We start from the raw sequence: 22,676 nt of genomic DNA, 5'->3' as shown, positions 1-22,676 counted from the left end.
GCTTCTGGCCATTAATCTTTCTCAGCTGAAAACAGATGGGGCTATTAGGCAGGCTGGAGTAATGGGGGAAACTGGCAAGACAGAGAAGGAAATGCATTATCTTCTGGGTAGAACTGCACATAAAAATGAGAACATTAAAAATGTATTTTTCATATTTAATTGGACGATGTATGATTATACCTACCAGAAAATGATGTGCAATGTGCTTTGTGCAGGGCATTTATAAAACTGTTCAGCTGTGCTAGGGCCTTATTTTCCCCTCTGGAGACAAACAGCAGCTATGGTTCTGACGAGGTTTTTGTGCTTTTCCCTCTAACGCAGGATTGCTCTGCCGCAACAGCTACTGCAAATAACACTACAAACTGCCTCTGCTTGTTGCAGTAAAAGGAATATGCAGCTTACAATTTGCCAACAAACCACATGAAGCTAACCAGGTAAAAAATCAGTACTTTAGGAGTAATGGGAGCATTTGTCATATTCAGTCTAACTAAGGTGATGGAACTGCAGGTACAGCTGCTAATTTCTTTATGCCATGGCATCCAAGATAATGACTAGAAAGAGAAAAAAAAATTAGCAAATTTTGAAGTGGGACCAGGTTGTTTACATAGGAAAACTAGCAAGGCTGGAAGGAATTGCTACAACTAGGACTTGGGAAAAAACCTGATAGATACTAAGAACCATCCCAGATAAACAGACATTTTCTATGTAGGCAAATGGTAGGTGATCCTTCGAGAGAAAGTGATAGGATGGAAACTAAAGCCAAACTTTTGAAGGTGTGTGTATATATCACTATATATAGATATATTTACTGTGACAACAGAGAAAAATCATGGAAACATATCAGAAGGGTATGATAAGGTATCAGATAAGTGTTTCATCCAACACTTGGACTTGAAGAGCCTGTTACATCACAGGAAGAAGCATAAAAACAAAATAGGAGGACTAGGTGCCAGGCAGCAGAGGATTACTTGGAATAATAATTATGTCTGACAGTGGTGGGATGTCAAAAGGTGCTGAAAAATACACAGTTCTGGCTTTGGGACTTGAAAAGTTCACAATGACTCCTAAATGTCAATGTTTTGTAGTGGAGAGGGAAAAGGGAGACACAGAAAAACATATGTCAAGATAAGAGCCCAATTTCTGTAATACTTTATTTCTGATCCCCTAATTAGGAAAAGGTGCGCATTCAGAAAGGTGAAAGAGGAAAATACCCTCAAAACCTAGTAGGGCGACATTCAAGGTAAATTTAAAAACAAAAACATCATTTTATTTTTAAAGAATCAATGGCTTTAAAAAAAAGTACTAGAAAACCTGAAATCCTCAGATTAAAATAGAAAGGGCATGGAGTATGGTACCCCTTGGATGAATGGAAGACAAGGACAATGAAATGTTGATATTACTAAATGGGAAATTTTAGTAGTTATTCAGGCCAAATAGGAAACCTTCAGAGAATGGAAATAAAACTGTGTAAAGCTGAAAGGAATGTATGTAACAGTTAAGATGGAGTTTGAGAAAGCTAAGAGGGAATCTGAAGAGCAAACAGTAGGAAGTTAAAACTGAAAATGAACATTTGCTCAGTACACCAAAAGCAGAAAGTGGAGATAACGGGCAGGCCACCCCAAACAAGTAGAAGAAACAATTAAAGACAATAAAGACATTGCCAAGAATCTAAATGATTTATTTGCATCAGTCTTCACTGAGAGGTGCTGGAGTGGTATCTAAACAAGAGACTCACACCTTCCAAATATCAAAGATAAGGAGAGGTCATAGATTGAAGACTCAAGAGAGAAGTTCGTGGAACAAATCAATAAATCAAAGGCATTAAGTTATCAGGTTTATCTGCTACTTCTGGAAGATTTCAGGAGAAAACTGAGAATTAAGTAACAAAGTTCCTAGCAAATACTTACTACAGCAGAGAACTGGAAGACAGCCAGTGTTATAACTGAGTAGGGAATTTTTTTGTTGAAGGTAGTGGATGTTTTCATGGTGTTGGAGGAGCCCTGGCAGTTATAGACAGATATGTAATCCTAACTTGCCATCAGGTAAATTGTTTGAAATGTGCTGAAAACCCCCAAGACCCACACCTCTCAAATTATGAAATAGAGAGACAAATATGACATGGCAAATACAAGTCAGTACAGTGTCTATAAGGACAAAAAAAGGGACTCTTTGTACCTACTACCAATCTCTGAGCTAGCTACACCAGCCAGCACACCTAAGCCTACCCAGGAGGTCCCAAGACTCAACCTACAGGCAAGTAGCGAATCATTACCTCCCTGCTCCCCATCCTTCACCTCTGAGAAGAGAATAATGAGAAGAATGCTTATAATGGAACAGCCAAATAATGTACAGGTTATGCTGCTGTAGGGAAATCCAGCCTATCCTTGGGCAGTGTTGTTAAGCCAAGGAGAAATGCACATCTGGAATGCATATGGAACATAATGGTGGCCACACTGAAGCTCTGACTGGAGATTTCATGTAGGTACAATGAATGGTAACCTCTCTTAGACCAGCTTTTGGGATCTTTCTGCACATTGGCTAATCAACAGTCGCTATGCTGCAGGGTTCTTCTCATTCTCAATCAGCACAGTGACCTGTGCATTTAATGGTAATACAGGACTTGGGAAGTTAAGACTTTGACGTTTTTAAAGAACATATCTTAGCCAGAAGTGAGCACTAATATCACTTCTTCCCAGCTCTCTCCAGCTTTTTATGTAAATCTTTACATAAAGCCATTAAGAACAGAAAAAAAGCTCTTTGGAAAATTATGCAGTGATATATTCTTATGCAGCCAACACTCCCAGGGGAAAAAGTGAAAACTACAAACAGCCTCCTGCCCCTTTTTATTTCTTGTTGAAGACACTGCCTTTTTTGGCTTTTCTTGTATATACATAGAATGATGAACTGATATTTGTAGTTTAAATGTCTGGTTTAACTGCGTGGTTTCCACCGTAACAGAAATCTCTCACAAAATGTCAGGTTAGAAATAAAACCAAGCTCTAGAGGGATGAGGTGTGGAGGAAAGTAGAAGGTCCAGTGGCTGAAAAACAAAATGGAAAAATGTGAGCAGAACGCAATATGGATCCATTTCCCAGCTCAGGCAGTGGTATTGGTACATGTAGTTGTTTGGGGTTTGGGGTAGGGAGACAGACAAATTTCTCACTGAGTTGTTTCTGCTTTCTCTATTAACATTGCAACAGAAATTACAAATAGCCCTGAAAGGGGTAGTGCACCTCATCTCTTCCTCCCATGTAAACACAACATTAATACTGAAGATAAAGAAAATGGCAAAAAGTCCAGTGTCTTGTTTTCTGCATTTTGCTTGTTAGGTTCCTGTTTGCCCTCCAGCAAATTCCTGTGTGTACCGATGTTGTGAACTTGACCAGTCCACGTTCAAGCAAACACTCACTCAGATTCCCAGCACATTCTTTTCTCCCCGTCCAATGGGGAGTTTATTCCTAACAGTTCTGCTCCTTTTAATTATAAACTCCTTTAACGAAGTAGTTCTGAGACCTTGCAGCAGGCAGCAGGAGAGCACCAAGGCTACTAGTTGCCTTTTTACTCGTTTATATTCAGTGTTCAGCAAAGAAGTCCATTTAAAGCCTAAGGCCCAGTGCCTTCACGGATGGGCAGCACTGAAATGAACCTCCAAACCAGTATTCCCCTGGTACAATGTGCCTTGTAGGTAAAATCCAATTCCTGCCTAAAAGAGATAAAGGGTTAGAGCCAGGCCCTTTATCTTATGAGACACACATGAACAAGTTGCTCTGATGAAAACAGACTTTCAACTGACAAGTTCTGTTTACTTTCTGGCAGAGCTACTGATCTTCTTTACTGGACCACCAAAACAGAACATGGCAAAGAAACACAAGGGAGATATTTCCTCAGCAAGGAAAGGAGCAGCATTTTGGACTGGGGCCAAGGCAGGGTGGGATATAGGGGATTTTCCTGATAAAACAATTAATTTGAGAAAAAAAGACCAACCAATATCATGTATACAACTGAACCAGTAACACACCTTCTCAGGAGTGCAGTATTATATAAGTGTCCCCTGTGTTTTCAAGGCTAATTCAGACCTTTGGCTCATCCTGCATTAACAAGGTCATCCATGTTAACAGGGCCCCTGTGAAAGTTCACAGGTGAAAGTTCCCTTTTAAAGTAGTGCAGATTTGAAATTCACAGGACAGCGACCCGAAGATCTTCCTTTACAGATAAAAAGCATGTCAAATTATTAAATAGCAACATGAAATCCTATATTCTGAAGGTCTGTACTCTGCAGTCAAGAGAGCAGAGTGCAATCCCAGCCCCCTGCCCAGTCCCCACCTTGGGTGGCTCGCAGGCACCTCACGAACACTAAAGCCGACAGAGTTGGGGCGGTTGGGGGAGGGATGAACGAGCATAGTCCGAAGACATGTCACTTCAAATTTCTACTGTTAGAACTGCCAAGTATGATATAAAAACAGGAAGTATTTCTCAGTTTGGAGTTTGAAGACCAGGCCCCAAACGCTGAGCGGCTCTTGCCTCGGTGTCCCTGCTGCCAGGCACGGGCTCCACGGTGCTAACTGTTGTTCTCCGCCGTCAGGTATTTGAGGGCCGCGAAGCCGTAGTGGCGCGACATGTCCTGCTGGAACTCCTCCTTGAGCGTCTTGAGACAGATGCGGTATTGCTTGTTGGAGCGGAACTTGGTGATGTCGAAGCTGGGTGCGTGCGGCATGTGGATCATGTAGGCGTTGGGCAGCACCGTGAACTCGTATTCCTGCGGGACAAAGACATGGCTGTGAGGGGGATCCCAGCCTCCCGCACGGCACCTCCACAGCCAAACATGCTCCGCCGCCGAAGGGTGCGGTTCATGTCTCAGGAGCAGGAAACCCATCAGGGATCTCAAACAAACTGCCTTTGTTTTTTCTAGTAGCTTTTTCTTGGTTTTTTGAAAGATCTACTTCATAACTTCGAAAAATCATAGAATTTTTTGGGTTGGAAGGCACATTTAAAGACAATCTAGACCGACCTCCCTCCAATGAGCAGGTTCATCTTCAACTAGATCAGGTTGCCAGAGCCCCACCCAACCTGTCCTTCCACGTTTCCAGCAATGGGGTGTTCATCTCCCCTCTGGATAATCTCCCCCAGGGTTCTACCACCCTCATGGTAAAAAAAACCCAAGTTATTTTAAAAAATTTTACCCCATATAAGCCAAATTATGTGGAAATAGTAAAAAAGGCACACCTGAAGCCATGTCTGCCACACAGATTTTTCAGCAGTGTGATTGCAACAATGCAGCTGTGACTACACAGCATGAGTCTTAAGTGTCCATGCAAAAACATGGTGCTGCCCCTAAAATTTATTTTGCTTGAGATACTGGAATAAGCTACATTTACAAAGGCAAAACTGCACGACATATGTTGCTTTCCTGTATGCTAAGATACTTACAGAGACAAAACTGTCCAAAATTATTTATAAACCTGAAATAAGGGGAGAATATGGTATCATTTATAGGCAATGTGTGAAAATGAACCTGCTAATCCCATATGCTTTGAGACATTTTTACTCAAATTAAGTTCTCCCTCACAAAGTTCGAGACACTGTGCTAACTCTCCTTCTGTAAAACTACTTCACTTATTGTCTTTATATCTGACCAAGTTCTTTGACAATTTTTGTTGTTAAAAAAATGATGGTTGATTTAAGTCTCCATAATTCCTGTAGGATTCTTTCAATTTTTACAGGTAAATATTTGAGGATTAGAGCAAAGCTTGAAAAAGCCTGATTCTTAGAGAAGCTGAAAGTTCACTAGTGCAGGATATGCAACAAGCAGGTATCTTCTGCAAGGAACTGGGTAAGGGGTGTGAACCTCATTATTCTGTAGCCAAATGAAGTACTCTAACCACTTTTTTCATATGGAATTTCAAGAAGTTGGAGTTGGACGCAAATTACAAACAAACTTTGAAGCCTTCACAGGCAAATTTCCTATTTTCTCTCACAGTTTCTATCTGCAGTTGTTGCTGGATTGACTCATTAACCCATTAACAAAAGAAACTGGCCAGGGAGGGACAGCCACAGAGCATGCTGGCTTTACAGGAAGTGGTGCACAACTCCCCCTGGTTTGCAATTCCCAGTCACTTGTAGATTTAGGAGTCTGTACAGAGACAAAGAATATCTGCTGCAGAGAGGCAGAGTACTCCAAATTATTTTAGTAGGGAAAGAGATTTATGGGAAAAAACACACCTGTGCTATTAAACCTGAGTGTTCCACCTGTATGGGCTGGACAGCTAAGTGCAGATGCAGCTTCTTCCTACCCCTGAGAATGCCTGTTCCCTGACAGACAGTGCTAAAGTGGTAAACATTTGTGCCAATGAACAATGTTGTAATATACAGGAATGGAGTCCTCTGAGCTTCTGTTTGGTGTGAAAAATGTATAGCAAGAGCAAAATAATCTGATGCTCACATGCAGAATTTATGCACCTGGAAGATGCTTAGGACTAATGGGGAACCAGATGTGAAACCAAAGGCTGGCACCATGGAGTGAGGAGAGCTGATAAACTACAGACTACAGAAAATTACATTAAAGGACCTTAAAACTATGGGCTTGATCTGCAGAGGAAGATGGATTCCCCTCATACAACCTTTTCTTTGTTTTCTCTTCGCACCTCAAGACTGTAATACTGCAGGTCAGGGACTGTCTACACCCTGCAGTGCTAACTGTTCAGCACAGCAGCATTCCCATCCCTCTGAATGGCCTTCAGACACATAAACCCTTTCAAAAAACTGTGAGTCTACTGCTAATAATCCCCTTTGAAATATGCTGGGCGAGGGTCCTAGGAAATGGGACACTCACAGTCTAGTGGCACAGTCACTGGAAAGGTAGGGAAAGGCTTCCTAATGACCATGCCCTACTACATGGAAGCCTCGGTTGAGAAGGCAATGCACTTGCAGGAACCTCTGTCCCTATCTCCTAGATTACAAGTTCTTTAGATGGAGACTAGCATTATCTGTTCATTTGTACAGCATCCAGCTCAGTGGACACCTGCATGCTCCCAGAATAACAATGATTTTCTCCACGCCATGTCCTGTTCTGAGGGATGGCAGTGGCACAGGCTCTTGGAAAGGGATCTGGAACAGACCTCTTGACGGACACTGCAGTCATGAGGAGCAGTGAAACAACTGAGAAGCTGCTCTGCCGGCTGGTAATCGAGCCAGCCAAGCAGCTGGCAGCAACCTGATCTGCACACACCCCAAAGCAGAGGAATGCCACAGGGGAAGTAGCTGTGCCATCCCATGTCTCCTCTAGGCTCATTTGTGGGAGAACCTGCCAATATCCAAATTGCTACAGAGGAAAATAAAACTTCTTTTAAATGTGATACTGTGCTCAAAGCTGGAAGACTGAGAAGAAAAATTTCCCAGAGTTAATTCCAACCCAATGGTCATTTAAAATAACTGCACTATGACCAACTTTGAAAATTGTTTCCATTTCCCATGTGTGAATCTCTGTGCTGAGCAGACACTTCTGAACAGAAGAGTTAAATCCTGAATGCTACATAAGAGCTGCCACTGAGAACATAAGCCTTGTTACCCATATTAACAAATAATAAACCATTACCCTGGCACTCTTCACAACTTATGGTTAATTAATTAGTGCTTGGAAAGTGCACTGGAAAATTACAGTGCTATAGCAAAGTATTATTAACATTAATATAAGGGAAAATGTTTTTTCTAGTCTGTAAAAATTTTTTGTCATGTAAGTAGGTACAAATTTGTTGGGAATGCCCTTGGCAAACAGAGGGCAAGTGGCTGCCAGCCCAAGGTGACCATGTGGTTTTGCAAGCAGAAGTAGAAAATATCCTCCCAAACCTGCCTGCACACAAATACACTGTAGCCCACACCTCAGAGACACGATCTCCCACTAACTTGCTCCAAGCCTGGAGCTGCTCTGCTTCACATAAACTGGTAAGACTTGAGCAAAGAAGGATCTGCTCTATTCCAGATTGATAGCAGAAGCTATCACAGGAGGATAGGGATCACTAAAACCTACTTCTTTGGTTAGCATGAAATGCTACTAGTTCAAACACTGTGACTGAAACCAAACTGAAAAAAAACTAAAAAACAAATGCCAAACTAAAAAGAAATGCCATGACCTAGACCTTACTGATGAGCACAGTGGGTAGTTCCTCATCCAAGAACAGCAGGGTGATGCAAATCCTGCCATTTCAGTGGGAACCCATGGAGCCATAGTCACTGCCAGCCTCTAAGATTTAGGTTGGCAGTGGGGACTTGGAAACTCTGAGAGCTCTGGTGCCAGTCTGGGACTCCTGAGCATTCTCTGCATCCTTATTATTATAAATTCTGCCCAGCAGCTTCATGCCATCACAGATCCAAGAAGCAGGTAGCCCAAGGCTCAAGTACCTGGATCATTTAGAGTCAGCACCACAGCCCCAGACTTTGGAAATGTAAAGACCGGCTTTGCAGAAATGTGCTGTAAATCTTGGCCAGAAATTAAAGACGATTGCCTTGAATTCAACTGATGACTAGTTTTTGAATTAGTATTAGTAAATTAGTATTTAGTAAATTATTAGTAAATTAGTATTTTGGACTCACAAACCTCAATTTAATGGAAAAAATCCAGATAGGTCTACATGTTCCTTAATAATTGATGGGATTGGCAACAAATGCTGCAATGCTTTGGTCAGGAGGAGAGCACTACAGGGGTTGTGTCTCCGCAAAACAATGAATTTCTTAGAACTGACAAATAAATGAACTCAGACTCAGCTCTTCATTTAATACTCGACAAGCATTAAACAGTGTTCCCAACTCAAGAAGCACTCATTAAGGAGCTCAGTAAGGCCAGATGAACACTTTGGTGATGCAAAGCGTGACGCTTTCCTACAGGACACAGCCTTGGTTGTAACAACCCTGCTGCAGAGCCCTAGGTGAGATGCTCGTTTGTCATCTCCTCACCTGTGCATCCAGTTCCATGATGTGAGCTACTTTGTTCCAGCCAAATCCCACAAAGCGCCTGTCATACTCTGGGCAGTCCTTCCTCACGACGACGTATGGCTCAAAGTCTGCTTCCCACTCCACGCGGTAGGGGGTGGTGGCTGTTCGCCACTTGGCAAAATTTGTTGGCGCATGCCCTTTCGTCCAGACGTGGTACCTGAAACAGACATAAACGGCAGGGACGTGGGGAAGCAATTAGATAGAAAGCATCTTGGCGAGGAAACAAAATATTACCTGTGAGATGAAATGCTCAAAAATAAGGACATTAGCTTACAGTTCACATCCTCATTTTCAGGATGCGTCGGAGGCAATTTCTAGGACTATTTCCAGCATGCCTCCCAGAGCTCAATGCTTAAACACATCTAGTTGGTGAAGGATAGTGTGAAAACAGTACCTCATGCTAATGCGAGAAACCATTACACAGTACTCTGTCAGTTCATCTGCACTGCAAGGGCTGTGTCTTATTCCTAGCAACCAAACAGCTGCATCGGTCGGTGCTCTAAAATCGGTGTGGAAATCTGCAGCTCAGATAAAGTCCCTAAAATTAGCTATTTCCCCACCATGGTTCACGATCTGTTTTACAGACAATTTTATAATTTGCATGAGAGACACCTGCAGCTCTGGATAGATGTTCCATTTTATTAATAACGGTTATTACTATGGCAGGAACGAAGCTGCATAATTACATTAATAAGCAAAGTATTACATAAAGGCTTTCTGCTCTAAGTTCTACATTGTGGGGAGTACTCCTGTGATCTTCAGTAAGGTGATCAATTTGATTAACAGAAAAAGATCCTTTTGCATTTTGCTAATCTTGTTTAGGTCACAGCAGGTCTCTTCCTAGCACAGCTTGAATGCACCCCATTAGTGCCAGGGTCAATGACTCTCTCGCCCACTTATTCTAACACTTTCCAAAAATCAATGAGACATGCTCTTTCTGCAGATTCACAGATTAATTAATGAAACAAAGGCATAGCAGGTACCTGTATTACAACACTGACATAGATAGGCAACAGAAGGGACAAAACAAATATCCTGCAAATTTCTAAAGTAAGGTACATTGAATTCACAGGGATGACTCACATGCTAAAAGGGAAGGGATTTGAGCATTAAATATTGCAAAATTACAGCATGATGTAATGTTTAAATCCCAGAAATTCTCGTAACATTGTAAGCCATTGCTATAAAAAGGAATATAAAATCACAGCCTAGAAGCTTTCATTTGGACATATTTGTATGGCTTGTAACAGAAGAACCAGAGGTGTTCAGCTTTGCTGACTCTCTCTTTAGGGCAGTGCAGGAAGACCTGAATTATTACCATGTCACTGGGGTCACAAGTAATGTATGGTCCTTTGTATACTGCATTTCTAAACTGTATACAGGTTTTACCAGTTTCAGATATCTTACTTAGAGATCAGGAAAAACAAAACCCTTCTGAATTAAAAAAAGGTGAAATAATGACAGTGACAGTGAAATAATTCTCCAGAGATTATTAGCAAGCAGTGCCAGATTCACAAAGATGCTTATAACTCTTAACGTCCTTTGGAATCATTGCCAAAAAACCTATTCCTTTCCTTGGCCTCTTTTGGAGATGAGTGGCTAACCTAGCCAGTCACTAATGTGCAGCTATCTATGCTGGAAAAAAACCCCAACCCAACAGTCACAATGTGGGGTTTAAAATGATACAAGATTGTGGAGGGTGCTGTATCTTCACAAATCCTACCTCCGGCATTTTGAAATTAATCATGATAATAATAATAATAATGACTGCTAAACACTTGGAATGTGATTTGTATCTTCAAAGCCCCATACAAACTTTGGTTAATTGAGAGATTCCTGCAGAGAAGCAGCCAAAAGCTGCTGTTATTCTAGCAACACTCTCCCACTGATTTAAGTAGGGGGTAGCAAGATACTAACCATAAAAATAATTCAGTTTCTTTCCACCCTTTTTAAAAGTATCAATGTAAGCACCTATAGGAGTTCAAGTATAACCTCTGTGAGTCAAGAGAGCAAACTAGCATGGAAAAATAAATAATTGGGAAGAGATAATAAAGTGAAAATATGGAACAGGGGCTGCAGAGGAAAAAAAAAACCAAAACAATCCCCCTAAAGACAACAACAAATAAAAACCAACAAAGAAAAAAACAACAACAAAAAAAAAACAACAACAAAAAAAAAAAAACCAGAAAGGAAGGAATAGATTTGACAGTACAAAACCAAATAAAACCAGAAGTTTTTTACTTAGAGTGATTGATGTGAGTAGAAGGGAAAAAAAAGGCAAAAGGACAGCTAAGGTCCTGACAAAGAGGTAAATGAATATTGGATGCTCAATTGAGGTGTACACACAATAGTGATGGAGGAGTAATTAGACTGAAAACAGTCTAATTGTGAGAACATTAAAAGAAAAGTGAGAGCATTACTGGATTACATACATATCTGTACATACAATATATATGGGTTCCTACACAGATAATCTGATGGAACTAGGTCTTGGTCAATGGCTGATTACATGAACTGTAGTGCAAAGAAAGAGAAGCAGACACCACTCCGGGGAGGTCCATAGAGAGGAAGCTCCCATTAAAGGATGAGTCATTTCCAACAGACTTTACTATCAGTGATGCAGTTGTGAGAAGAGGTTCACTGTCTATATTGGTATTCCATCTCACAGGACCAATGAATAAATGTAATTTTCTGCTCAGGTCCTTCTCACTCAAGATTTAAATACACATTAAATTTTAAGGCCACACTCAATCTGACAATCCCCGGAGAACTTTATGAAAATTGGGAACAACATATTTTTCACTATGCTTGCAATTTTGACAAATCCAAACCAAGTAATTCGATCTCCCTAAAATCACTATGAGTTTCTTTCCCACGGTTCATGAAAAACAACTGGAACACACCACATCCCCTCTTAGTCCACTTTGGATCCAATGCTTCATTTTACTTGTGCTCCTGATTCCTTTTATTTAAAATAAAATTTCAAAACTATAGTAAACTTAGCTTAAGTTAGCAAATAGAAGTAGTTATTCTTCTCAGACTGGTCTTCCTCCCTGCCTCCTCTAAGTTTCCTGTTTCAGTGAGAAAGATGAGTGAAAGAAGAACTTTCCCACTTCTGTTCTCAGATGCTTTAACATTTTGCTGGATTGTGGATGCAATCAGTTAAATTAACCAGTTGTTGCTTTTTATGCTTTCTCACTACGATGATGTGTCTCCTGCCAGCTGTGGTTTCCCCTGTGCCTGGAGGCATGTAGGGATTACATTTGTGCCTGTCAGCTCTTACCCAGGCCCTGAGCAGGCACATCCTCGGGAGCACACTCCCAGCCAGCAGCTGCCAAGGGAGCCAGCGAGCTGGCACAGAGCCCCTGCTGTGGCAGAGGGTTTCACACAGCACACCTTGCCAGCCACAGATGCTCACTTGTCTTCTCTTTTCTTCTGCTGGTGACTGAGGGATGTAATTGAGAGCCGTTGTGTACTTCTCAGCTGCCCAGAGGTAGAAAAGGTCACCATTTCAAAAAGAGGTGACAAAAGCAATTTCAGTGAGGGAAAGATTGTAATCTACCGTGTGGTGTGAGGGACTGGGATGCTGCAGGCACTCTCAGCAATCACTGTCATGCCAGTCCTCCCCATCTCACTCCCACCCGCTCAGCAGCAAATTGCAGCGTTATTAAAGCACCTTGAAGGTGGAGGTAGAAATTCTCAGCCCAGAGCTGAGAGCCCAGATGCTTTGTGGCTGTCTACAGATTTGAGCAATGAAATGAGCCAAAACAAACTGAGGAAGCATTTGTAAAATGTATCCTACATGAATATGTACACCAGCTACAGACTGCATGACCTTCAAGTCTTACTCAACCTTGCTTTGGAAAAACTCCCACTGGTGTTAAAGACATTTTTGCCTGAGTGAGACTCGAGAAAGGATTTGCAAATCCAGCTGTGCACGTAACACACCAACATGCTCTTTAGCTTGAAGATGAAATCTGTAGTGGAAGGCCACCACTGTGAAGCTGACTGCTGGTGGAATGCAACATCTGAAAATCCTGAGGGTGTTATTTTCCACTGGAAAGACTTTTCCTCTCAACTATGGGAGAGGAAACTATTTTTTATCAGATCTCTTGTTAATTTTTATGTCTTTTGTATGTTAAAGAATGATGGCAGAGGGAAAATACTTGCTTTATCAGTATCCTTAAGCAACTTTCCAGAGGCACGCCTCTCTCAGTCGCCTCAAGTTTCTGTTTCAAGGCAGTCACTTGTAGAATTCTGACTCTGCTCAGAATTATGTTTTTCAGACTCAAGAGAGTCTGAAAAACATAGGGAATGGGAAAAGTGTGAGGAAAGCTCTGAAGGAAGAGAAGGATTTGAGAGGTATGATACAGAGCTCCTCCAGCCATTGATAATGCCTAGCTTTTTCATAGCTTTTATCTCTAGATCTCAAAATACTGCAAAAAGGAGAGGTGAACATTGTTACCTGTATTTCAGAGACGGGGAACAGAGATGTAAGAAAGCAAAGTGATTCGTGTAGCACCTCTCAGCAGGGGAGCAGTGGAGCTGAGAAGAGAACGCAAGTCTCCTAAGCCCCCTCTCTGTGCAACATCATAAGGCCATATTGTACTCTTCCCATTGCTGAGATGCTTTACAAATGTCTGCTAATCAGACCTTACCGCACACCCCCAAGAGATGGTTAACCCTGGTAGTTGCATTTTAAAACTGAAGAGTCTGGTAGGTAATAGAAGTGACTTGTTCACAGCCACAAAAGAAGTCTACTTCAGAGAGGAGCTCCAAATTTAGGTGTTCTTTGCTCCTTAGCCTCTAGTCAGAGTACTCTCCTACCTCTGCATGGAGGAACTCTAGGTATTTAAGCAGCTGTTTCACACTTTAAAAGAGCATAAGACAAGCCTGCGTTTGTTTTTCCAGTAAGGAAGAGAACCAAAGGGCAGAGATACATTACTTTTGGTCACATGAGAAGACACAGCTACCCAGACAGTATTTGGCAGCCAAAAAGTAAATTACATGCGCTTGAGTGTAATGGTCACGCTTGATTTTGTAGCGCAATAAAAAATGATGAAAATAAAACAAATTCGATTTAAGAACTCAAGTCCTTCAGTAGAGGACTGTTATATGAGATAAAATGCTGAGCTTACAGACAGAATATATCCACATAATTCTGTTCACTGCCTCTCTACAAAAAGGGATAAGAATTCCAATAAGTTTCTTAATGCAGCTGACAGTGAAAGAGAAGAACCAACTATTCAGAAGAACATAAAAACCAGAGATAATTACCACAGGTTAAAGAGTACTTTCCATTACCTGAATGTAAAGAGGGTTCCCATGTCCAGCATAGATAACAGCTCTGCTTTTGACTTGGGGAAGGAGAGGCGGTAGCGCAGGGTCTCAAAGGCAGGTACAATCAGAGCTTTCTTGGTGTTAGCTAGGTCTAGCTGGATGACAGACTTCCTGGCAAAAGAGAAACAACAAATAAGAGCAGGAAAATTTTCAACCGAGCAAATCACTGAGCTTTTCAAAATAAAGTGGAAAAAAGGGGCAGTTAGGATACTATAAATATAACTATGGCCCATATCTTTTCCTACAGGTGCTTCAAATTTTCTTCTCCTTTTGGTCTGCTGCTCTAAGAGCAGGGAGAGCAACAGAATTCCAAATGAGCTTGTGTGTTTGACTGATCAATGCTGATAACACTGTTGGCAGCAGAGAAGTGCTCTACACCTGAATAGACTGGGATGCCTCTCCTCTTCCTTCTTTTTGCTTCAAGTTGTTCAGTGCAGAGACTGTTTTGGCGTGTGAATGTGTGTACATATATGCATTTCACACAGGGCTCTTTTCCAGGCACGGGCCTTGGGACAACTGTCACAGCAGAGGAGCAGCTTAGCAATCTCTCATCCTGACTGCCAGAGGTGCTCAGCCTACTCTTTCCTCACAAACTAAAATTCAAAGAAAAAGAAGTTATTTTTCCATCCCTCAACTGCATCTTACTATACCTGTCATTAAAAATAACTGTCTCAATTTTTATTTCATTATCTCCATATTTCATACCAGAAATATGCCTCTCTCTCCCTGTCAAAGTCCGTTCCCCTTAACAGGATTCACTGTCCTGCCTTTTATGTTACTGCAACAAGCAATCAAGGAGAATGTTGACAAGCAGGAAACTCTCTACCACCTTTTAAGTTGAAGGAATTGGGATCACTGTCCTAATAACAGAAGAACCAAACAAAGAATTTTTCTAAGCCCAGAATACCTAGAATTCATTTAAACTGCTGTCATAGAAAAAGATGATGAACACAACTACTTCATAAAATGTGAATTTTAGGAAATTCATACCACCCTATAGGCCTGTTCCATGTTAAGCAATCTGTTCTCAGCTCTTTACTACAAAGTTTGCATTGTTTAAAAAGCCCCTTACATATTTCAGTTAACTTTTCACAACTGAGGATTTTAACAGCATCTTATCATGAATGATTTTGTACTTTCTTCTTGTAACTTCTCCCTCACCACCACTAGAGGCCAAGATATCTGCATACCTTCACAATCAGCATTTGTGACCTTCCAAAGTTGTTGAGCAGTGCCAGTATACAGTCTTTATGATGCTTTTAAGTATTTCTTCCCTTTCACGCTTCTGAGAGCAGGGGATACTAATATAGTTTCTTTTCCAAAAATCTAAGTTTTTCTGGTCTCTCTGCAATCTATCAGCCTTGAGCAGTACAGCTTTGGGGATTCAATTCTAGGAAGGAGCAGGTAACATTTGTAGGGATGCTCATCCTTTGGGCTCTGCAAGGAAACAGCAGCATCCATTTATGGCTGTTACTATAACTTTGTTTTATGGAGAGCTCAAAAGGTCCAGGCAAAATGTCCTACTCTTGGACAGTGCCAAGGCCTTGCTGTGCTTGGCACTGTCCAAGAGTAGGAAACAATCCTGCCCACCAAAGTTTACAGTCTGAAGCTGATCAAAGCTGCAGCAGGCACAGATATCAAGAACAAGTAACAGCAAAAACTGTCAGACAGAGCAACTTGTGTTGAATGTAACTTACTCTCTAATATATGGGATATAACCACAAAAATGGTGTCGATACCAGCGATCCTTTCTGCACACTGCCTGCTGCTCCTGTCACCTGCAAATTTTATACAGTTGTCAATGGCTGAACTATTAGAAGGAATAAATGATAATATCTTCATGAAGAAATCAAAACCCAGAGTGAACAAACTGACAGAACAGCCTGAAATCACTTGCACTGACAGAGGTCAACATGAAGAGTGAGGTAAGAGAAAAGAAACAGAGGTCTGGAAACAAGATGCTTGAGGTGCATTCAGGCAACCACAGAGATGTGGAAATAGTTCCAAAGTGAAAAAAAAAATAGCAGGACACTCTCTGCAGAAATATTTTCAAGAGATATGCGAGCATCTGAGGTGCATGTGGGTATGGTGGGTTGCCCTTGGCTGGACACCAAGTGGCCAGCAAGCTGCTCTCAGCCCTCCTTCTCCGATGGGTATGGGAGAGAAAATAAGACGGAAAACAATTTGTATGTTGAGATAAGGCGGTTTGCTAAAACAAAACCAAAAGGTTGAGTATGCACCAACAAAAAGAAAAAGAGATTTTATTTTCTCCTTCCCATCAAGTGATGTCCAGCCACTTCCCAGGAAGCAGGGCTTCAGCACACATAGTGGTTGCTCCAGAAGGCAAACATTCTAAATAACAAATGCCCTGCCTTCCTTCTCCTTTTCTCAGCTTTTATATCTATCTGAGCTGACATCATTTGGCATGGATTCTCCCTGTTCAGTTTGGCTCATCTGTATTAGTTGTGTCCCCTCCCAAGATCTTGCCCACTCCCAGATGGGAGGCAGAAGGATGGAGGGGAAGCACTGAGGCTGTGCCAGCACTGCTCAGCAATAGCCAAAACACTGGTGTGTCATCAACACCTTTCCAGCTACCAAGGAAAAGCACAGCACTGTGAGGGATGCTATGGGGAAAGATCTCCAGCTCAGCCACAACCAGTATGGGTGGTAAGGTCAAAGTGGAGGGCTCTCCATAACGGAGATGGGAGTTGAGACACACTCAGACAAGAAGCCCAGCAGCACTGATCTCTGAGTAGAATCATCTGCCCTTGAGGTGGACTCCATGACATGAAAGACTGATGCAAAGAGAAGAAGAAATCACTGCTGACATTCAGATGTTGAACTTGAGAGGCAAAGGACAACAGAGGCTATATTTAAACTGTGATAATGGCAGGGAGGACTTGTTAGAGAAAAAAACACCTTCCATTTTCTTCTCATAACTTGGCTGGTGGTCTGCTCCTTGGACAACCAGCTGAAATTCTAACTTCTTCCCACTGGAAGCAAATCTACCTTTTCATTTTTCTGTGGGATGACTTTTTCTCCTGTTTTGAGTGGAGGTGCTATTTATTGGTTGGCTGGTTCTGTTACACCTAGGAATAGGAAAATTTTGTTGGTGCTGCTAGATATCTGGAATATAATGCAGGGAATAATTTTCTTATTTTGCAAGCTAGCACTGTGTAAACTAGGTAATTCTTGCACTATCCTGATGAGGGCCAGAGTTTTGGATTCAGTAGTTTTGATTCAGTATCCACTTTCCTTTCTTGTCCTTTTCCCCCAAACCCCAAAATAAGGATTTATGACTATGAAGAGCTAGCACTCTTTGTGTTAGTGTTGTCCAGGAAACCATTTGTGCCAGTGTTTCCCAGCTATCTTTGTGTTCAGAACTATGTGTGTCATTCTGACACAGTGAAGGCTGGGTTAAATTTTAAATCTAATCAACCATATTTTTCACAAAGCAGTGAAGAAATCAATCTTAAATCACAAGAATCTCCTCACAGGTTGAATGAACTCCAGCACGCTGATATCAATCTTCTAATCTTGCTTAGTTCTTTTCAAAAAATAACACAGATTTCTCATCCTCATATAAGTAGACAGTAAGATCATTCCCATTTTTGGAGGATAGAGAAGCTCAGACATAGAAAAACTAGCAACCTAATCCTGAAGTACTACACTGAGAAAAAAAAGAGAGTCCATTAACTCAAAAGTGCTTCCACCATCAGGATTTGGTAAGTGGTTGGTTGCAAGTTACAAATACAGCAGTCATTGAGCTTGTAGTCAGAACTGGAGATTTCTGGTTAAATTCATTAGAATGCTCTTCCTCTCTGCAGAAGACACGAATTCACAGACTACAAAGCCAACCAAAACAAAAACTCCAATAGGCAGAATCTGAACTATCTCCCTAGCTGAGATGCTGAAAAATAAGCAAAACTACCTCACAACTCATGATGTAGGGGACAGACTGGATGCCGAGTCCCAATTCATGCTAAATGTGTCACTGGAAGCCAAGGGCACATTTTACACAAATATGTCAGGAAAGAACTTCAATGCTAGCTGTGACAGCTGTAGATAAGCAGCCTGTCTCACTGTTTTCTGTTAGAAGTCAGTGTAGGATGACCCAAACACCTTACTTGCAGCAACCAGAAGAAGCCTTTACCTCTGGGACACTGACAAGATGACCTCTAACTACGTGAAACAGGAAATCTTTAAATGATACATTTCCTTTTGTACTTCACAGAAGACTAAAGCAGGACTAAAAGAGTGTTTGATAGAGATAAAAACATTTAAATGGTTTTACTTAGCAGCTATGAAAAAGCTCAATAAGCACAAAACTAAGGGCAAAGCAACAGATAAATAAAGTGATAGGTAACCACCAGCTCCCTCAGCTTCTCCTTCAAAACTGGTTGTAACCTTTCTCATATGACACCTTCAAAATAAGTGGAAAATATTTTTCAAAATTCCTTTCTTTCTGAGAATATATTATCTACAGAGACATAATATGCAATATATGTAAATCAGCAAACTTTCAGTGAGTAGGACTTTCCTGGCTTATTCTGTACAAAGTGATGCCCGAAATACCAAACTATTTCCATTTGTTTATGGTTGTTCTATCTGAGGAAATGAGGATAAAAATGTTTTAGATCTCTCTAACAAACAATTGCTGCCATTCAGACAGATAGCACTAATCAGCTATTTGCAGAGGCAGTGGGAACAGTCAATGCAGAAAGACACTGAGTATCCACATTTAAAATAATTCGCAATGCAATTCCCTGCTACTTTGCTTAAAAAAACATTACTGAAAAAGCTACAAAAGCATCTAGTCCACATAAAAAAAAAAAAAAAAACCAATCACTTTTTAAAGAGTGGTAGTAGCAGATTAGCAACTTCAATATTCCCAGGCAAGAGAGACTCTCAGGCAGAGTTAAGGTGGTACAGGCCTTAAAAAAGGCTAGCAGGGTAATACAAAGTGTCAGAGGCAGCAGCTCTCAGAGAGCATCTCTGCTTTCCTCTGAAACATCAGCAATGCACCATCATGGTGCACTTAGTTCTGTAATACAATATCACCTTATGAGGATTATTTCTATGGTTGCAATATCTCCAGGAAATGGTGGTACTTCATTCTGTCTTCTCTCCTCTCTTCTTCCTTTCATTGCTGGCTCCCATTTGTGCACTGTGAAGCATCATGAGAGAACAAGTTCCTTTTCTAGCACTAAATGCCAGTATCAAAAGCTGCTATCCTTACCGTGTCCAGCACTGATCTGGAAAAATGTACCACTATGCAACACTAACAGAAGAATAAAGAAACGAAGAATAACTCTTCATCCATGTATCTGGAGATAGCTAATGTGTGCAAGGAACAGAATAATTCTGGAGTGCTCCTAGCACAACTTGAAAAGACTTCAACAAAATAAGAGGAAAACAAGCTTACACAGTGTGCTAATACTTCAATGACACAACTGAAATTCAGCATCTTGAAAGCCATAGAATAGTTTGAGCTGGAAGGCACTGTTAAAGGTCATCTAGCCCTTTGTTTTCAAGTAGCTTTTGCTTAGGTTTTTGAAAGATCTACTTTCTCTTTTTGTAAAATCATAGAATTTTTTGGGTTGGAAAGCACCTTTAAAGATAATCTAGACCAATCTCCCTGCAGTGAGCAGGGACATCTTCAGCTAGATCAGGTTGCTCAGAGACCCATCCAGCCTGACCTTCAATATTTCCAGGGATGGGATACCTACCACCTGTCTGGGCAACCTGTACCAGCATTTTGACATCCTTGCATCTCATCTATATCTCCCCTCTGATAGTTTAAAACCACTTATCCTTGTCCTATCTCAACAAGTTCTGCTAAAAAAGTTTGTCCCCATCTTTTTTATTAAGCTCCCTTCATGTACTGGAAGGCCATAATATGGCCTTCCTGGAGCCTTCACTTCTCCAGGCTGAACGGGCATAACTCTCTGATCCCTCCTTCATAGAAGAGGTACTCCACCCCTCTGAATAGTGAGTTTGGCCCTGGAAATGTCTTTCAGAGTTAAGCCTGAAAGAAAGAAACTCCTCCATAAGTTCCTGATACCAGAAGACATATTTTCCTTTACACTCCAAAGCCCCGGCCTTATGAACTGACAGGGAACACCTACAGGCAGGCCCTCACTGGAGCACTTTGATCAACTTTCACCAAATTAGAACAGAGATGAAAAGCAAAACTGGTGGAATAAAGGAACTGACATCCTCCTGTCTGACCACAGGGTGTCCTCCTTGCTCTATGCTTTGGCCTCAGATGACCAGCCTCTGCAGGACAAAAAGGTCTTAACTAAAAAAAGCTCAGTTAATGGATCAGAAGTCTGTATTTTGCTCAGCCCAACCTGCTTACACGCGGTATGATACAATATACACTGATGTTACTCTTCCCAGTTTCCTTATGACAATTACTTTGCCTTGACAGGTGCTGGCATTGCAGTCATATTTTTGAGTTGGTCAGACTCATCACCCTCTTTTCAAGATAAGGAACTGAATTAAGAGTGTGTCACATGGACAACAAGTTCAGTACTGCTCTGCATGTTTTTTCTGTCGCTGACATTAAGAACCAGAGATGTTTAGAGAAACTGCCTGTTTCACATCTCTGCTAATAAACGATGCTCTTGGACATTTAATAATACTTAACCTAGTTCAATTTTCAAATTGGTTCCTCTGCAGCCCTGAGGAGATTATTCTAATGGCTAACGAGGCTCTCATTCAGACCTGGGTTTTTTATTTCATAACCCTTTTGCTTTACTTTCCAATTACAGTCCCTTCTTCTACTCTAAAAATTCTTGCTCCTGGCTGGGCATTGTCACACCTCAGGTATTTCTCCGCTGCTGTATTCAGATCTGCTCAAACTGCTTTGTTTTGGGAATATGTGAGAAGGGTAGTGGAGAGGGGGAGTGGAGAGGCTGAAATCGTGGGTGACAGTGGGAATTCTCTCGCCGTCCATTACCTGAGGTACTCATAGAGTCCATACATGGGCAGGAAATCGATGTCCGACAGAAACATGTATGGTGTGCTGATGTGCTTCATGGCCACGTTCCTGAGCAGGTTCACAGGGTAGAACTGCCCCTCCTTGTACACGATGTGGTAGCCAACATTGTGGCGGCTCATCAGGACCTCTGAGCCCTGAGCGTAGCGCAGGAATTGCTGGGCTTCTGCATCAGAAAGGTAGAGTGCCAGGCTGATGGGACCTTCCCAGTGCTTGCAGATGGCTTCAAGCATCTGGAGCCTGGAAGAAGAAGGGTGTGAGTAAGAAAAAGCTATTTCCCTGTCTGGGACTCTGTGCCTGTGCTCACCTGACCAAATGCAGATATCTTTCTCTAAGTGAGACAGATTGGGGACACTTTATACGCTGTGGAAAGCAGTAAATATTTCTACAGTGTAATTCATTATTTAAGATGATAAGTCGAGGTCTCCTCCTGAACAGATGGACTGCACCCTGGATACACCAATCTCACCAAATCAAATGTAGCCTAAGATGGCCCTAGCTCAGATACCTAAAGCACTATTATTTTCTGTCTGAAGCTTTGATGCCGCAGGAAAACCCACAACAGGACTTATCTAGTGGGAGCTTTGAGCAATTGCAAGGATCTGTTCATGTGGATCTACTTAGAGGATAGGGGGCTAATTAACTTCAACACTGTCTAGTGCCCAATTCGCATTTCAGGTCAAGCTATTCCCACACAGTGACACACTACAGTGCTCTTCAACAAGCTTGTGGAGGACAGAGGTGTATGGACCCACAGATCATTTTACCTCCTGTCAGGAAAACCTTCCCCAAATTTTTGCAAGGCAGTTAGCCAGATCTTAAAGGCTGTTAAAAGAGACAGGTCAATGGCATACTGCTTTAGGTGAAAATGTGCAATAACTAGAAGAAGGCTTGCTGTCAGAGAAAAGGACAAAAGGGATGATACATTGATAGAAATGGGATTTACTATTAGAAGGGGGTAAGGAGAGGAAGAAGGACAGATGTGGCATTGCTGTGGAATATCAGAAAAACATTTCAGGCAAAATCTTCATTAAAAGTACTAACTTGTATATGTTCAGCACTATCTCAAATTTCATTAAATTATTTCTTAAACAGGTTGTATTGATGTACATTTTTAAAAAAATTCCAGCAGTTACAATACTATTGATGAAAATGACAAGGAAAGATTTCACACAAATGTATGAAATCAAATGCAAATGTAAATCAAACCCAACTTGGTCAAAATAATTTAAATGATTTGGGTAGTTTATTGCCTAAAGATTGAGATGTGTCACCCAAAAGTATAGCAAGGACTGATTACAAAGCCTCTTGATTTAATATGAAGGGAAATGACCTATGCAGCCTAGCC

General features: G+C 41.4%; 1 protein-coding gene across 4 annotated transcripts in view; it reads right to left on the bottom strand.

The window, feature by feature from the left end:
* Nucleotides 1–530: 530 nt before the first annotated feature.
* LARGE1 (LARGE xylosyl- and glucuronyltransferase 1) overlaps nt 531–22,676 on the bottom strand; it is a 275,742-nt gene continuing 253,596 nt past the window's right edge. For all 4 annotated transcript variants that reach the window (XM_009086431.4, XM_050970013.1, XM_050970012.1 and 1 more), the window contains 4 exons: nt 21,290–21,568; nt 14,290–14,436; nt 8,947–9,142; nt 531–4,756 (listed from right to left, as the gene is read on the bottom strand). In XM_009086431.4, coding sequence (XP_009084679.2) covers nt 4,559–4,756; nt 8,947–9,142; nt 14,290–14,436; nt 21,290–21,568 — 820 coding nt within the window. In that variant the 3' untranslated portion in view covers nt 531–4,558. The remainder of the gene's footprint in view (nt 4,757–8,946; nt 9,143–14,289; nt 14,437–21,289; nt 21,569–22,676) is intronic.

The sequence above is a fragment of the Serinus canaria genome, chromosome 1A, assembly GCF_022539315.1.
Source record: "Serinus canaria isolate serCan28SL12 chromosome 1A, serCan2020, whole genome shotgun sequence".
Lineage (NCBI taxonomy): Eukaryota > Metazoa > Chordata > Aves > Passeriformes > Fringillidae > Serinus > Serinus canaria.
This window is presented reverse-complemented; position numbering and strand designations above follow the sequence as displayed.